Here is a 19,477-nt window from a genome sequence, read left to right on the forward strand (position 1 = left end):
CATCGTGCAGCACCCTTTCACGATACTGTCACAAGCGCAACCGACTGCGTGGTGAAATTTCGTCACCGCAAAAAGTGCATTAAAAGCAGTAAATCGGTGCTAAAAGTGAGAAAATTGTGTCCCAATCCAGTGACCGGTGCCCGCTGCCACGAATGTCAACATGTCCCGGTATATGCAACGTCCGGAAAATGCCCTAAAACGGGCCAATGGTAAGTCGTCACAATCGACCGTCCGATTTCAATATGGTGGCCTTTCACCACTCCGCACCTGTCTTGCAGGGCTGGTAGCGAGCCACTTTTGGGTGACTTGTTCATTATTTTCAAGCCGGTCGTCCTAAAGGAATGATCATTATTTTCGTGTTCTGATTATAAAGAAATCCAAAAACTGGGTTAGCTTTTCTAACTTGCACTGCAAAACAATAATGTTTCACATATTGTTGTTATTTTAAATACAATATTCCATAAAATAAAATGTTTTGTTGGTTATCGAAGTATCAATAAGTTTAGGGATTACTGACTTTCTAGAAGAACTATGAGAACTAGTTTCAACAAAAATGAAGACTGTATGTTTGACCCAATTATTCAAATGAATTTTGACGAAATCCAGGACCAATATCTGACAGACCAGGTCTTCATTTTCAGGGTTCTAAGAATTACGCGAAATTGGAAGTGAATTTTGAGCTTTCGTGATAATTTGGCGTGGATTTAGTTTTAATCATAGAAAAACTACATTCTTCAGGCAGAATATCTAAAACAAAATCTCTGATATGGATTTGTTTTCAATTCCATACGAATGGGAGTTATGTGTCCTACATCCAAAGTTGGCTACACTTTAAGTTTCTCCTTGTTTACTGCAATGAATGTATTGAACGAAATATTTGTTAATGTTCGAAGATACTGTCCATACTGTAATTATTTTATATAAATTTTTCAAGAAATCCTGGATTAGAATATCTGCAATACTATTGAAAAAGTCTTGAAAAGAATCCTTTTTAAAATATCAGTTGGCAAAAGGAACTGGAATGAACCCTGCAGATTGTTTTTGACAAATTTTTCTGAGTATCAGGAGAGACATCTGTGGTGAAATTTTGAATTCACCCTAGATGGAATTTCTACACAAAAATCTATTTTTTGCAATGAATCCTGGTGTAATGATTGATAGTCAAGTAATATCCATACAAATTTCCACGTGAATCCAAAATAGGTTTAGCAGAAATTCCTTCATACTCAAAAATACATTCAGAGACTTGTCCAATTCTCTAAAAAATTTCGACAGAAATTCTTGCAGGTATCCTTCCAGAAAGTTTTTGAATGATTTCACTAGGTATGCTTGAAGGAATTCTTCCAGAATCCTTGACCAAAGCAATGCTAATATCTCCGGTAATTTCTACAGGGATTGTACCGAAAACATTTCGTGGAATCTTTGAAAGATTTCCTGGCGTAACAACTGAAGAAATCACTTAAAGAATGTCTCGAAAAATACTTTTTCGAGACGTTCTTAAAGTGGTTTCTTCAGTTGTTACGCCAAGAAATCTTTCAAAGATTCCTAAAGGAATTCCAGGAGAATCCACAAAAGTTCATTTTGGTTCATACACGATATATGTACAAGATATTAGAAAAGCACATCAATAAGGTACTTGTAACATTCCTAGAAGGGCCCTTCCTTAGCCGAGTGGTTAGAGTCCGCGGCTACAAAACAAAGCCTTGCTGAAGGTGTCTGGGTTCGATTCCCGATCGGTCCAGGGTCTTTTCATAAGGGAAATTTCCTTGACTTCCCTGGGCATAGACTATCTTTCGCGTATTTACTCAAATTATCTCACTTTTTAAACTCGTGAGCGGGCTACTGGAACATGAGCGGATACTGGTACGTTGACGGTACCTGCCACACGATTTACAGATGCGAAAATGGCAACTTTGGAAAAGAAAGCTCTCAGTTAATAACTGTGGAAGTGCTCATAAGAACACTAAGCTGAGAAGCCGGCTCTGTCCCAGTGGGGACATTAATGCCAAGAAAAAGAGCATTCCTAGAAAGGTACTTAGGTGAGATGCTAGATAGATTTCCATTTAGATCCATGACAAATTTTCGATAAGTTCTTTGCAGGAATTGAGGTTTTAATTGACCAGTTTATCAAAAGTTCTTCGAAAGATCAGTGATAAGTAATAAATGATAATTGTTTGTTCAGTCTCGGCAATCTCGTCAGCGGGAAGTTGGCAGAACAAAGAATCATCGGAATGTTTTAATATATGTGTTTTGATAGAAAATACTGTGTAAAAGTTAAAGTAGACTTTAAAACCGTTTTAAAGTCACATTACCATAAATAAGTTAGATATTTTTTCCGCTTCCGGGAAAAAATCTTAAAATTGGAAAACGGATTTTGAATGGACACCCTGAGATTAAGGGACTGAGTCCGAAAGGCGGAAAACTACAATAGTGGGCAAGTAACGAAAGGTAGAAAGTATTGAATGGCGGAAAATTAACGAGGGAAGCATGATGGATTTCAAAGCGATTTAAGGGTGAGGTGAGGGACAACCCCAACCCCACTTACGCACCAACTAGAATACTGTATGCCGCACTAGGGCGATTCAAATTTTAAAAATGTTTGTAAATCCAATATCCCATATGCTCCTTACCATCCTTATTATAAAAATAGTGTTCTGTGTTTCAGTTTTCTAGGTAGTGATTTAAAGGTGGCCCAAAGACAATGTAGGTTTATATGGAAATTACTATGGAGAAATTTTGAGAAATGTTCCAAACATGCTAGGACTGTAATGTAAGTACAAACTTATTATCCCATATTGAAAACTCATTCTTCAAACCTTAATGAAGGATGTTGCTGAAGAAACAAATCCCTTTTGAGCTAATTTTGTTTGAGATTTTTACATGTTTCATGTTTCCAGGGTTATAATCCCATATTAAGCTAAATAATAGCAAACAAACTCATGAATATCTCTTCTCCGATCCGTCGGATGGAATTACTCTCTTGAGCAAATTTCTTTATTATGGTTTGAAGAAAGAGTGTTCACTATGTGATGACAATTTTGCAGAGGCGTCCCGTGAGGAATTTGATTACCTGTGCACTGACTCGCACAAACCGTTTATTTTGAATTATGAATACGAATTTTTCAATTGAGTTTTTCAAATGTATTTCAGTTTAAAATGTAATTTATTATTATTAACACCTTAAAATGTAATTTCCAATACTGTATGCAATCTTGAAGTGTTATATTTGTTGCTCATTGGACGTATTTTTTGTTTGTTTTCTTTGTTTCAATCACTAGTTGTAAGTTTTAAGAATTTTGGATGATTACAATATATGATGTTTAGGGACAAGAAAAATTCTCAAAATTTCGCTGATATCAAGGCGATGAAAGAAAAAAATTGCGTATTAATCGCGGTCCCATAGTTTGATAATATTTGACATAAAAATGTATATTTACAGTAAAATGACCTTCATATGCGTAAATTTCAAGCATTTTTCGTATTTTGCGAACTGAGATAATAAGTTTAATATCATATTATCAATACAAAATTTATAGCAAGAAGAAAGACGTTTAACTTGAAACTAAACGATTAGCACATTTTTTTATATGAAACTCAGCTTACAAATAAATAAACCATACTTATGAGCAAAAATCTGAGCTTTTCTGAGATTATCATATAAACCTTAAGAATTCAACTATTTACGCGTTATTTTCGAAGTTTCGCGATGAAGGATAAATTCCGTGGATTTCGTGGCTTTCGCGAAATTCCGAATCTCCATAATTCCTAACGTTGTTATTCTATCTATATAATAATTATCATTATTTACAGCTTGTCAATTGTATCACGATATCTTAGCTTTTCGACGATGTCCAGCGCTGGTACATCTCTTTGTATACTTTTGTTGATACATCAAAGCTTTTAATTGAAATGATGACTGACTGTTGAACGCTGAAACCCACACGCCCACCGCAATTTATCAGTTGTCGGTCGGTCTATTGAGCAAGAAAAACTATATTCACACATAGTTTATAAATCAATTCAAAGCCACATAATTTTTGTGTATTTAATAAGATAAAACATAATCAATTTCGCCAATATGTTTATAACATCTAGTTTTGATTCCAATCAATATTGCGCCTACTATCGCGCGACACCTGGAAGCTCCATGCAACATACATACACACAAAGCATGTATGCTGTTGACGCTTTCTCTTCCAACAGCAGACGTCGTGACGCCAGTTGCGCGCGCTTTCTCAATTCTTGCAAACCAATGCGAGCGTCGTGGGCAATTTCTCTCTCGGGTGCACAAATTGGAGTGAACCAGATTTTACCTATACAACGCCACTGTTGCTCTAGAAATGCCAATACAAATGCACATTCCTGCTGTGTCCATACACGCTATTTTCGTGCACAAGAAAGAGTGCACGGCAGAAATGAACATTCTCTGCAATACGATGGAGACGCATGGCAGTTTGTCTTGTTTGCTTGGCTGTTTTCGCTTGCTGGTTGAGCAAGACCATGGGGGGGAGAATCAAACGGTTTGTTCACTGAGGGCGATGCACCAATTGAAGGTGAAGAAATCAAACAACATTTTCAAACAACTACACATTGACTGTGCAGTGCACCAAGTGCACCTTAGGACGAGACGCCACTGCAATTTTGTTCTTACAGTCCAGTACTACCGTGTTTGAAACATCTTTGGGCCACTTTTAAATCACTACCTAGAAAAATGAAAATTTCACAGAACACTATTTTTATAGTAAGGCACATATGGGAGATTAGATTCTCAAACATTTTTAAATTTTCAACCGCCCTAATGCCCAACACAGTCGTGAACGGCATTGGAATGCGATTTTGGCTTCCCAAGACCTTCATTGACACTCTTACGCTTCTCACGAAACATACATATAAGCTGATGAAGATTAAGGTCATAATGGTGAGAGACAAATTGAATATAATGCAGAGGGGTTACACGATAATGTATATTCAACCGACAACCTACCTACCTGTAATTTTGGAACATGCTCCCCTTAAAAGTGGTACTTCAAACTGCCTTGGATCGCGATTTCAAACTAAAATTTGATTTTAACACTCTTCTAGATGTTCATAAGCTGGTGGAGATAAGAATGAATTTTGAGTTAAAAGACTATCTGTAGTTGAGTTGTGCAAGCATAGAAATCACTCGTCATCACTACTGCAAGCATTAACTATGTATGTATAATGTAAAATGAAGAAGTTTTTCACATTTTTCGTCTTACAAGGCATTCAGGCATTCAGCGTTTTCTGCAAGAGAACTTTCAAAAATCAAGTCCATGAATTGAAGGAGCGGGGGTCTACGAAAGTAGACATCCATTGTCAGCATTAGATATACACACCAAATTTTTATTGCTGGCAACCAGCAAAAAAATGCTGATTTTTCTTTTGTGCTGTAAGTCCAGCAATTTTTCCAGCAAAATATATTTTGCTGATCGTTCAGCAAACTGGATTGTCAGGAAATTGACAGCTCTTATGCTGAACATTCAGCAATGCGCGAACCGGTTTGCTGAAAAACCAGTAATTAAATCCCACACAATATTTGCTGTACAACCAGCAATTCGTGAATTCAATTTAATAAATTAACTACATTTTGATTCCACATAAAATAACATATTTAATTGCTATGTACCGCAATGCTATGTACCCAAACTTATGCACTCCCGTGCATAAGTTTGGGTTCACACCCTAAAAAACATACAAAAGTGTTTTGTCCATATCTCTGTGATTACACGTCCAATTGAAACTCTTTATTCTAATGCTAAGGAAATTAGATATGTTTTTTTAAAAATGTCACAACTTTAATTAAAAAGTTAGTATACTGCATTCAAAAAAAGTTTTTGAAAAAATACATACGAAGTAAGAATAACTTATTAGCTTTCGAATGCGCCATAAAGAGTTTCAATTGGATGTGTAATCACAGAGATATGGACAAAACACTTTTGTATGCTTTTAAGGGGATGAACCCAAACTTTTGCACGGGAGTGTATATTAATTATACACACATTTCAATGGATCACTTTCGGTGTTTGGTTTGTCATTACGCTGCAACTTTCCCGTTTGCCACCATAAAGGCCTTTGTGATGAATCATCTGTTTCCAATGGGTTTTGTTCTTGGAACTGGCAAAATCTTCGGATTTTCTGTGGAACCGCGTTAGACTAGAAGCTCAAAGTCTGAAAATATAAACAAACGTCTCCATTTGTTTCCTGATTGTATATTTTGAAAAGATGTTTGATACTTACAAACATCCATCTTTACATGGAGATCTTTTGAGTGAGATGAAAAAAAAACTAAGTTTTTGAAAGTTGTTTTGCGGATCATTTCAGTAAACTACCAGTTTGCTGATTATGCAGCAAACAATTTTTACTTTACTGAATTACCAGTAAAATATAAATTGCTGAAGCCCTTCCAGCATTTCAGTTTGATGGAACGCAAACTCAAAATTTGGTGTGTAGGAAAATGTGTGACATAGGTTGGCACTGATATTTTCTAGCGACATCAACAAATTTTAAATGAAGCTGTTTAATATTATTTTTATTTCTTGAAATAATTCTTTGTATTTAAAACTCATGAGCTTGTGCGGAAATTTCCTTGACTTCTCTGTGAATATAGTATCATTGTTCTTGTCACGCAATATACGAATATATAATAACTATGGAAGCACTCATTGAACACAAAGCTGATTGTGAGAAGCAAGTTCTGCCCCTGTGACGACGTAATGGCAAGAAGAAAGATATTTGTTAGTCTAATTAATTCAGAACCGATGGCAAACACTCAAAAAGCAGTAATATTGGCCGTGTTTTGATTATGTTATATGACAAGACTGATTAGACATGCTTTAATCACTCATTTTCTCAGTATTACCGATTGAAGTACATTCGTGCCATACAACAGCACAACTGAATCGGGTTTGACTAATAATTTTCCTAAACTATTACAAATCACTTTAAAATGTCTTCCTGGAATAGCTAAAACAACATATTTGAAAAAATAACAAAGCATTGTTTCGAAAAACTTTAGATAAGTACTAGTAGAATAAAACTTATCAGCATCTTTTAGTATACCAAAATGAATTGTATAAAAATGAAATGCATATGATTTTAAGGCGGTTAACATGAGTTTAACAATGATTTCATTATGGCAGATCGAAAAATGCTTCTTCGCTGCCACGGTTTAATATGTTGTCGTAATCTGGTTCAAAGATAACCAGCTTATGAATGTAAATTAATTTCAACCAGTGCTGTATATAGGACTTCATACTTGGGATGAATGGCGCCCTAAATCTGTATCATTGGTATACATGTTATTCGGTATTATTACACATTTCAGATTTTTTTTTTTCCTGGTCAAACAAGTGTTTTATATTGCATGTAGCGCAAAAAGTTGTGAAAAATATCGAACAATCGATTTTTGTCAAAATTTAACGTGTTAAGATGCTGTTAACACTTAACTTGGACAAAAAAATGGACAATTTGGTTTAGTCTTCGTAAAAATCAAAATTTTAGAACTTGTTCGGTGTGTATCGCAGAGATCATATGTTAAATATGAAGTAGGGGGATTAGGGGCATAATGGACACATTAAGCAAATCTGGACAAACATTTCAAAAGGGCACATCGACATTGGTAAACATTGGCTTTGAAAGATGCTGTTGAGACCAATCCAACTCGATCACGCTCACCAATACCACTATAAGGAAGAGCTAACACCAATCTTTCTGATAGTGGTGTTAGTTTGCGTGGGCGAGCTAAGAAGGGCTCAAAAGCAGCGTTTGTAAAAAAAAGGCTCAAGACCTCTTGGGCCCTTTTCAAATGTTTGTCCAGAAATGCTTATTTTAAGACCATAGAATGGCAATATTTTTCAGTTACCCTGGACTGGCTTCCACGATCGTAATTAGTATGACGTGCTATATTCGTTCATGATGAAAGAAACATATAAAATGTCAGAAAAACGAGATATAAAATTGGATCGAAAACACGGCTGGTAAAACGGTATCGGGGAAAAATGAACACTTTCGTGGAATTTGGTGAAAACTATATTATGAATGGGTGTCAAACGTACTGATATATAAAAGTGCCTCCCCCTCTATCAGATTAGCAAGAAGAAACTTCGATAGGTTAGTTATTTTGCTCAAAAATTAAATTCTGCTAATTCATAAACCAATTGAAACTAAGAAAAAAATAAAGGCAAACTTTAGAGAATTATTGAAGCAAAACATAAACTTTTATACCATCAAACAATTCAATACAGATTTTGTACAGTGTGTACATTTTTGGTGAAATCTGCATATTCCTAGAGAATAAAACGGTGTCCATTTGTGTGTTCAATATGCTCCTAATCTCCCTACAGACATTTTAACCCTCTGATACCCAACCCCGCCTTTCGACGGAGTACCTTTTGGATTTTTGTGTATTTTTCTTAGCTCAGAAATCAAAATGATTTTATTTTTGGCTTAAACCTTGCGTCATAATACGCCTATTGAGAATGTTTTATACAACTTTTGAGACATTTTTGTATTTATTTCTAATATTTGAAAATAATTGCTTTATATAAATGTCACCCAATGCTAAATAAACGAACATTGTCATTGTTGAATTAGTAACCGAGAAGAGCAACGTGCCTTTTATTTCTCTCGAGCAAAACTCCCGGAATAACCAGTAGTGTGGACATGTTTGGTCCAAAATTCGAACCGGATCGTCTCCGGGAGTGTTCTCCGCGCGTAGAAGCCGGAATTCGTTGCGAAGATCGCATTACTCCTGCGGGAAATGCGATTTCGTGTTCGCGCATCGCAACGAGCTGCATCCGGACGCGATTTGCATTGTGTGCTTGAGGTTCTTAACCTCAATTCGTTCGCTTCCACAACGAGTGTGGAACGCTCCAACTTTTGCGGAAGTTGCGGTCTGTTGCGGAGTGAGAAGAAGCACCGACTTCCGTAAAAGCCGGTCGGACATTTGCGTGAGTGAAACAGAAGCACCGTCCTTCGTTGGACTGGTCAAACATTAGTGAGTGAAAAGCACCGGCCATCCGTGAATGCCGGTCGAACAAAGTGAGAAGTGAGAAAGTTGCTCCGCCGTCGTGAGGCGAGAACGAGCTGAGAAAAAAATGTAAACAAAGTGAAGTGAGATGAACGAAGAAAATGTACTTTTGACGACGCCTTCGGTAAGAGGCAGAAGAAGTTTGATGCATTCTCCGATCGACGAGCAGAAAAGGAAGCAGGAACAACGTCGGCAGCTAACGATGGCAGAAATGAAAATGCATGCCCTAACTGCGCGCCGGAATTCCGTAGTTGCTAAGCTGCAGCCAATGAAGGATATGTTGGGTCAAGCTGCGAACAACAATGTTTATCACCTCGAAACGTACTTGAGACGCGTCGATTCGTGCTACGACGAATACAACACAATTCAGAATGAGGTGTACGCCGAGTTTCCCGATCAGCGGATGGAACAAGAGCAATTCTTCATCGAGGATCTTCGAGTTGAACTTTGTCAAGCAATTGATGGGCTCCGGAAAAATGACGATCCTACTAAGCTGGCAGTCGCAGAAGTTGTTCATCAGCAGCCAACTGTTGTGAATCAATTTCCCGGATGAGAAGTGGTTCCGCTTTAAACAACTGTTTGAAGATCTCATGCAAAAGCATCCTCATCTTTCGGATGCGACCAAGCTACATTACCTGCAACAATGCCTGAAGGGGAAGGCGGAAAGCGTGCTTAGTGACCAGATCGTGAACGAAAACAATTTCCAGATCGCCTGGCACGTACTCGAGGAACGCTTTGAAAATCAAAGGACCATCGTCGATGTGCACATCGGAGGACTATTAAATCTACGGAAGATGTCGAGAGTATCGTCTAGTGAATTGCGGCAGCTCGTCGATGATTGCAGTCGGCATGTAGAGGCCTTGAAATTCCATACACTGCCAATGCAGGGAATGTCAGAACAACTGGTGATTTCTCTTCTAACATCCAAACTCGACAATGCAACCGCAGCTTTGTGGGAGAACAGCGTAAAACCAAAAGAGCTTCCAAAATATAAGGAGACTCTAGAATTCCTGCAGAATCGTTGTTTCGTTTTGGAGCGCTGTGAGGCTAAATCCAAGTGCAAGTATGTGGAAGCGAGTAAGCCGAAGACGCTCGATCCAGCTACGAAACCCATGCAGCGTGTACATTCCGTGCAATCAGCTGAAGATGTGTGCTCCATTTGCGATGGCAGTCATAGTGTGAACAAGTGTGATGTGCTGAAGGAGATGCCAATGGTCGACAGGATTGCGAAGGTAAAGGAACGGCAGTTGTGTTGCAACAAATTGCGTTTCAATGGCCATCGTGTCGGGCAATGCAGATCACGAGCGTGTACGATCAGCGGCTGCGGAAAACGGCACTATACCTTGTTGCATTATGTGAAGGTTGTTGTTGAGCAGAGTTGTTTTTTGAGTTGCTGTCGTCGGAGCGTTTGAAGGTTAAGGATTGCCAAACACCAAGCTTGGATGGATTGTGAGTGGAGCGTTTGCGAGTATCCAGCGAACGGTAGCTGTATCCAACGTTACTTACCTGGAAGCATCGGATTCGAACCTAAACAGTCTGGTGCAACGCTTTTGGGAGCAGGAGGAAGTTTCGGATACTGTGAAGGAGAACTCTGAAGACCAACAGTGCTTGGACCATTTCGCCAAAACACACCGTCGCGATGAAGGCCGTTTCGTAGTACGTCTACCCTTCCGGGACAACTTGAATCAGTTGGGTGAGTCCCGTGCCATGACTGAAAGACGATTCTATCAGTTGGAGAGAAGGCTCAACTTGAACACCGAACTCAAGAAGCAGTACTCCGCGTTCATGAGTGACACCTGGGACACTGTGTGAAGGTCGATGACACTAGTACCGCCGGATTCTACCTGCCGCACCATGCAATCGTAAAACCCTCAAGCTCGTCAACCAAACTACGCGTAGTGTTTGATGCGTCGGCACGATCGGATACCAACGTCTCGTTAAACGACGTGCTAATGAGCGGACCCGCGATCCAAGACACCCTTGCAACGATAGTTCTACGTTCCCGGAAGTACAAGTTTCTGTTTTCTGCTGACATAATCAAGATGTTCCGGCAGGTGCGAGTGGATGACAGGGATTCGTGCTATTTGAGAGTACTGTATAGAGAAGACCCACATGCGAAGCTAAATACTCTCGAATTGAAGACGGTCACATACGGAACGTCATGTGCGCCGTTTTGTGCAATCGCTTCTTTAAGGCAGTTGGCCATAGATGGTGGAGAAGCGTTCACGCTCGGAGCTCGAGTTGTGCAACAGGACTTCTATATGGACGATGCAATAACCGGAGCAAATAGTATTGAAGAAGCATTAGAGGGGAGCAGCAAGTGAAAATTGAAGATCAGGAGTTCAACGATGTGATTAAGACCCTGGGGCTCCTGTGGGATGCCTCGGCAGACGTGTTCTTGTTTCGGATGCAAAACAGCGATGAGTCTCCGGAGTTCTACACGAAGCGACTTGTTCTGTCGGAGACCGCAAAGATCTTTGACCCGCTCGGTCTGCTTGAACCGGTCACAGTGCATGCGAAACTTTTCATTCAGCAACTGTGGTCGTTGGAGTTGAGTTGGGATGAGCCGCTTCCTGCTGAGCTGGAGATGGCGTGGAGAAGATTCAAGGATCAACTGCAGCACATAAATGGGATCAAAATTCCGCGCAGGGTAGTAGCGGACGACGCCGATTCATTCGAAATACACGGGTTTTCGGATGCAAGCAAGAAGGCCTTCGGAGCTTGTGTGTACATGAGGAGTGTCAAGAGTGACGGGTCTTCTTCAATGCATTTGCTGAGCAGCAAAACTCGTGTTACTCCGTTACCTGCCAAACCTGGAAGTAAGAAGGCAAGAAGACCGTACACTGCGCCGAGAGCTGAACTATGCGGCGCTCTCTTGTTGTCGAAGCTTGTTACAACAGTATTGAAGGCTTTGGACATGGAGGTTGATAAGGTGATGCTGTGGTGCGACTCGCAAATGGTATTGTGTTGGCTCAACAAGCCGGCAGCCAATCTAGAAGTCTTCGTGGGTAGCAGAGTGCGAGAGATCAAGCAATTGACAACCAACTACGAGTGGCGCTATGTCAGGACAAACGACAATCCCGCTGATATAGCTGTAGTTACCTGGAAGCCGTTTTCTTAAAAACGTCTTTGCGAGCTAAGATTAGACCTGGGAGGGAGGCACCGATACTACACACGAAATTGGATACAATTGTTTTCCAAATTGCAAGATAACTCCAGTTTACCAACGACAATCAAGGCAGGCTTAGTGAAAATCGCTAGTTTTCAATTGTTGTGTGCCTTCGATTTTTCTGGACAAACATTGAAAAAGGGCTACAGTTTTCTATGCGTTTTATTTTCAGTTTTAATGAAAACAGTAAAAAAGCCTCATTCCAATACGTTACATTCAATAAGAATTACCGGTGCTCTCGTGACGTTACTTTTAAATGAGCATGAATTGATTCTGATTCCATTTTTGCTACTTTTGATAAAATGCAAAAATATGCTTATGCTAATTACGCGCATTTATCATGTTAGTCCATTGTTTAAGATCCGGGCTCACAGTGACAGTTCGTGACAGCAAAATCTCGGCTCACTGTGATGTACAGAAATTTTGTATTGGTTTCTCCCTCCCAGGATTAGACCAATAACTGACAGTATGTTTGTTCCTTGGGTTCCATGCAGGCATTTTTCTAAGCCTACTTATCATACTATGTAGCCTGAATGGATAATTCAATAACACTTCATTACTTCCTCACATTACTCCCTCTTTCTACTATTTTTTTTTAAATTAAGTTCAGTATTGAATCTGTTTTGTTCATAGATTCACATTTTTTTTTAGCATCTTGATTCCAAATTCATCAAAATAGGTATACGAAGACACATATTTTCTTCCTATTTCAAAATTCATTCAATTCGCAGTTTTTCTTTTAATGTGCCATTGTCACTATGAACGATTAATGGATATTCACATATCTTAAATATTCGCCGAGGACGAAAAGAAACTAAACATTAGGTAATGTTTGTGATAACATAAACTTTTGACTTATAGCGAACTTTGCTGTATTGGTTTCAGTAGAAGATTTTTTACGACATATATAAAATATTAGGAAGGAATTATTTGGAAGAATAATTGACGGAACTTTACGCAAAGCAGTGCTCCACAGAAAGTGTTTTCATATGAATCTTCGAATAACATCATAACCTTGGGTAGTTGACCTTAGACTCATTTCTCCGTAACCCAAAGCATTTCCTATTTGTTGATTTTTTTATTGTACATTGGTAGTAAATTCTCCCAATAAATTTTCTACACAACATTTGTAGGTGGTATTCACTTCGACACCTCCGAAAGAAATGCGTTCTCGAAAAACTTCATCTGCGTAGCTCAAACCTTGCGTTACCATAAAATTATCCAAGATGTTTCCATCCTGAGTTTGTTGAGCACAATTATTTTTTAACACATTTTAAGATGAGCTTATACTCTGATTAAATACCACAAAATAGACAACTAGTTTTGACGATCTTCGTTTGGATTGAATTGCATTCATGTTGTGCTTTTCAATGTCGCTATATCCAAGTAAGGTAAAAAGTTGTAATACGCCCCCCCTTAAGGAAAAACTGCTCTATTGCAGTAGCAAATGCATAACTTCTAAAGTTATCTATGTCAATGTGTTACTTATTTAGTTGGCCATGCTCTGCACGCAACTTTCTCTTTCCAGGTTGCTTCAAAAATGTGTACAAGATGTTTTTTTGTAAACGGTTCCAATGTTTACATTTCAAAACAACCCGGGCAATATGCCCCTCTCATAGAAAAAAGGTCCACAGCGTTGTAGAAATATTTCCAAGGAGAATTCCACCACCTGTTAATCTTAAAGGGGTCCATTAGCAATCGTCTTCCGGTAAAAGTTTTTGTGATAAGTACAATTGTAAAGAATGGTCTTCATTCACCCTGAGGCTTGCTTATCAAAAGCAAAATTTTAAACCAAAAACCTGATTTTCGATATTTTTAGAATTTCTATTGATTGTTTATACTTTTCAAAGAACATATATGCGCAACATCATTTTTTCGCGAATATTTAAGATATGTAATCATATTTACGTGTGAAAGAAGCCTCAATCACGTGAAAATGAAGAGGGGCGTATTGCCCCGTTGGGGCGTATTACACCGAGTTACCCTACGTCTATATGTTTTTCAATATTCTAGTGCACCAACCGTACTGTAGTTAGTGAAATTCGTAAAATTTCTATCTTCTTTTCACTAGTGTACTCAAGCAATTTGGGAACGACGCTGATAAGACGCGCGAGCTTTATGTTTCTCTATTGCTATTTTAATCCAATTCCTTTATTGTGTCACAAGGTATATTCTTAATCCATCATAGTGTATACTACCAACGGCGTTCGAGTAATGCAATGCAATGATCATCCATCAGGCATATCGTGTTTTAAACTTCCGTTCAAGATTTCCAACAGATCTACTCTAGCCTTAATTGTATGAATTCTCGTCTTCAACCAAATATTTGAATTTACGTTACAGTCAAAGTCAGTCTAAGCCGATGTCGTTCTTCTTTTTTAATTTTCTCGGACATACGCACATACATTACGTGTCTGTTTGTTAACATTTATGCATTGCTCAATCACTTCGACAAATTTGATAAAAACTTTAAGGAAATGTTCTTACAACGCTTCAAACACTTCATGTCAGTGTGGCTATGGTTGGCAGCCTCGTTCTCTTCGGCAGCCTTTCACATAAGTACTTCTGATAAATCTGTTCGGCAACTCCAAATCAGCCGCATTTTGAGGCGTATTTATTTCAACTAATGACTTCTCTGGCGAATTTGTTTTCAGTCAGTCTCAAAAATCTCGTCAGAACAAGGAATCATCTAAATGTTATCGTTAGTGAGTTTAAGAAAAAACCTAAAATTTGTCGTTTCAATATTAATTGCCGATAATAGTCGAATGGTGCTGAAGCCGTAAATTACCCATATGCCTTGTTGATTAGGTTCAGCGATACACTAAAACTTTCTTTCAATGTAGGTATGCTTACTTATCGAAATTCAAGCTCCCTTTTAAAAGGATTGCACTCCGCAACGTTCGAAATACTCATAAAGTTCTATACCAAGTTAACTCTGCTGTTCAAAAACCCAGTAAAAAACTACCGACTCCGGTAATCAAAACTAAGTGTGTACATAGTGGTAATCATTAGCGATTCACATGTAATTCAGCTATTCGTCATCTGACAATGATCATCAGATTTCGACATCAAAGACGCAATGAATTTCAAGTTTTGACCAATTTCAAGTTGTTCTCTGATAGTTAAATTGTTTGGCCCTCTATGCATGCAGCTCTATCTTTTACGCTATTCTTTTCAACAACCTCAGCTGCTTTTTTGCTCGAAGTTACATGTATTTCTTTCATCGTCCAAAACAATACGAATAACTTTTAGAACAATAATCGCCGATATTCCTATTGCATACTTAGATCAACTCAGTATTCGTGAGAGACCAGTTTTGTTCTTGAATTCTGCCCATTTCCGTCAGAATCCATTTTACGGTTCTCTGTCTTTATCCACCAGAGACCATTTTTTCTCGGTTTTCTGTCTATTTCCACCAGAAACCGTTTGCCTTTCATCTCCGCCCATGTCCGTCGGAGACTACTAGGTATTTCATTTTATTAATATTACATTATATTTCTCTTTTACTCCTGTTCGATAATTTCAAATTATCTCGTCTCTATCAACTACGCCATTGTAGTTACTTGGAAGCCGTTTTCTTAAAAACGTCTTTGCGAGCTAAGATTAGACCAATAACTGACAGTATGTTTGTTTCTTGGTTTCCATGCAGGCATTTTTCTAAGCCTACTTATCATACTATGTTGCCTGAATGGATAATTCAATAACACTTCATTACTTCCTCACAATAGCTTCTAGAGGAATTGTTCCTGTGGATCTGCAGTATTCCAACGGGCCTGTAATGCTCCAACAGAAGGAAGCGTTGGGAACTACTGAGCGATGGGAACTACTGAGCAGGTACAGCAGCTTCAGAAAATTGCAGAGGATTGTTGCTTACCTGAACCGATTCGTCAACAATTGCCGAATTCTTAGGACTCAACGGGTGACTGGAATACTTACGGTATCAGAACTACGTAGCGCAACATCGAGTATAATCTGGAAGGTACAGCGAGAAGGTTTTGCCGAAGAACTACAAATGTTGCAGAGTGGCAAAACAAGGAAGAGTAAGCTGCTACAGTTAGCACCGTTCATCGACAGCGAAGGATTTCTACGAGTCAATGGTCGCCTTAAACATCAGGTTCCATTCCAACGAAAATATCAGCTGCTGTTGCCATATGAACATCACGTCAGCAAAATATTGATCGAAACGCTTCATAAGGAACACGTGCACGTGGACTACCAAGGTCTGCTTGCCATCGTTCGGCGCCATTACTGGCCGATGAAGGGAAAGAGCATCGTTCGCCAAGTTGTGAAGAAGTGTGTGCGTTGCTTCCGGATGAAATCGTCGGAAATTGGGCAGTTTATTGACTACCCGCTCCTGCATTTGCCAAAACCGGCATAGATTATGCAGGTCCCATCTACCGTGAAGGCCCCATACTCTGCGCACTTAAGGATTTTTAAATTTCAAACAGCTGTAATTAATTGAAAACAAAACACAATCCTCTGAAATTTTGGGAGCAAATACTTATTGATTTCATGTATAAGGAAAAAATATAAAAGCTTCACTAAGTAATGATTTTTATTGCAAATTTTTAATTTTTCTCAAGGGTGTCCGTGTTCCTAACTCTGCGCACTCATTTTTGCAATGCTCCTTATTCTGCGCATTCAGGTTCCTAACTCTGCGCACTCGATACATTATTTATAACAGTTGAAGTATTTTGCTAAAAGCATTACTAGCATTCAAACTCTGAATTAATCTTAATTTTCTTGCTTTACACGGCTTTACGTCCCCAGTGGAGCGTGGAATGTCTCTAACATAGAAGTTTATTAAGTGAAGTGAATTTTATCTTTAATTCAATCCATGATAATTACTGTTACTGAAGGCCATTAAGTGGAACTCTCAAAATAATCGAAATCATCATATGATTTCCAAAACATGTAATTAACTTAGTTTTCTAAAATCCAAAGCAACATACAAAAAGGGTACAAACTACATCTTTTTGCATTCTTTCTTGGCGTGTAAAGGAAAATTAGCTTTGACTGTTTATGAATTTTCAATAGAAAATATAAAAACGAAATTTTCTTTTATTCGGTTCGGGTCCGAGTTTGAATAAAATTAATAGGAACCTGGTTCTGATTTGTTATATGTGAAACCCGAACATTCCTACTAAATACGAAGAATAGTTTAAGCGAAAGGGTATATCCATGCTTAATGTATTGTTCATCACTCAATCGACAAGTATCGCCGCCCTGTATAAGCATGACGTTATTAATGAACGATTCATATTTCAGATCAATAACAGTTCTTTATTGGTGTTTCTATATAGCAAATACGATTAAACCTCGATGTTCCATTACTCGATATTGACTCATGAAACTATACAAAAAATCAAAATTATTCTATTGCATGGTTAGGGAGCATTCAAAAATTACGTCTATCGTTCAGGGAAGGAGGAGTCTACGAAAATGTGACAATGCATCCATTAGGTACTGTTAGAATCGCGACAGGACGTTTTTCAATATTTTTAAAGCTATTTTATTTTTTATTAAAGTAATAAACGAAAATTTGTCAAGAAAATTCTTCACGTATTTTTTTATTACTATTGTATCAATATATGGATAACAAATTTTAAACAAAAATTTAAATGATTTACCAGATTTTGGTGGATTTTGGTAAAAGTGCGCAGAGTTAGGGGCCCTCACGGCTTTTCAAAACGCAGCAGGCTACCGATAAGATCAACCAGTACTGCGAGGCAAAGGAGATACAATGGTCCTTCATTCCGCCTCGCTCGCCCAACTTTGGCGGGATATGGGAAGCGGGAGTGAAGGCAGCCAAATCGTTGTTGAAAAAGGTCCTATGCGAAACATCATTGACCTACGAAGAGCTAACGACGGTGGCCGTACAAATAGAGGCGATTCTCAATTCGCGTCCGATGACTCAACTGACAAGCGATCCAAACGATTTGATGGCGTTGACCCCAGCTCACTTTCTGGTTGGACATGAACTCACAGCTCCACCTGAACCAAACTACGAGGAAGTCAGAGTGTCGTCGTTATCCCGTTGGCAGTATCTTCGGAGACAAAAACAAATGTTTTGGGCAAGGTGGTCATCGGAGTATCTCAACGAACTTCAGCCTAGAGGTAATTGGTACAAGGAGAAGTTGGTTATCAAGCCCTCCCCTTGGTTATGCGACCTTGCCGCGATGGGAGGGCATAATCCATTAGCCCATATGATGGAAACCAAAGGCGTAACCTGTAGTGGTGGTATCACATTTTGGCATTTTTTTGCTTAAAGCCGCGTCATAATTCATATGGCATAGACGCAATAATATCTCGGATGTGATCCAACGGACATTCTGCGTCATTGATAGAATTGATGCCCATTTCAAATAATTAATCTATTCGAAGTGGACATTAATACTATTGGTGACGTTCAGTTTGCCTTCTGCTAACCAGAATGATCCGTAGCCACTCTTACTATTAGCTAGCTAGATACATCGTTATCATATACGACGTAGGGAATACTTAGGAACTCTTAGGAATATGACTAGTAGATTCACTGAGTAGAAATAAGTGGCGACAATCTTATTTTAATATGGTTTTTACATTGCCATAATAAGAAATAAGGTACCGTGGGGTAAGTGGATACAGAAAAATCAATACAGGTCGGACTCGATTATCCGGTGTATCGATTTATTTTTCGCTCCGGATAATCGAATCCTCCGGATAATCGAATCACTAAGAAAAAATTGAAATCTTCTATAAAAGAACTTAAATATTACCTGTTTTTCGTTGTTTTATTTATATGATGCGGTGGCGTAGCCAGAAATTATTTCTAGGAACAGTAGGGGTTTATACAAGATAAAAAAGTTTTTTGATCAGCATAGGGTACCGGTCGTATTTTGGACCCCCTAAGGAAGTGATTTTAGTTATTTGTGCCAATTAATTAATTGCACAGCGTAACCAAGTCAAAGAACATGCCAAAATGTAGAGAAAAAACATCCTCTTTGAGATAAAAATGCCCATACGGTCATGTAGGATCCAAAAAACGTCGAAAATATTTGAATTGTGAAGCATTGTTTTTCATTATTTTGGACACACCAATACATTTTGGACCCTCAAAGTATATATTTTGGACCCCCGGCATTTTTTATCGATTGGCGACAAAGTCTACGACTCTGGCTGTATAATACGCTTGCTCATAGTCTAATCAATCGATTGACAATGGAAAACCGAAGAAATTCTATGCTTTTAGTCCAGAAATTGAAAAACGTTTTTGTTTA

At 38.5% G+C, this 19,477-nt stretch overlaps 1 protein-coding gene across 1 annotated transcript in view; it reads left to right on the forward strand.

Annotated features, from left to right (window-relative positions):
- The window catches only part of LOC5568726 (eukaryotic translation initiation factor 3 subunit A), a 39,863-nt gene continuing 20,386 nt past the window's right edge, over positions 1-19,477 (forward strand). Inside the window, exon 1 of the mRNA XM_001658055.2 lies at positions 1-209. Coding sequence (XP_001658105.1) covers positions 161-209 — 49 coding nt within the window. The 5' untranslated portion in view covers positions 1-160. The remainder of the gene's footprint in view (positions 210-19,477) is intronic.

Source organism: Aedes aegypti, chromosome 1, assembly GCF_002204515.2.
Source record: "Aedes aegypti strain LVP_AGWG chromosome 1, AaegL5.0 Primary Assembly, whole genome shotgun sequence".
Lineage (NCBI taxonomy): Eukaryota > Metazoa > Arthropoda > Insecta > Diptera > Culicidae > Aedes > Aedes aegypti.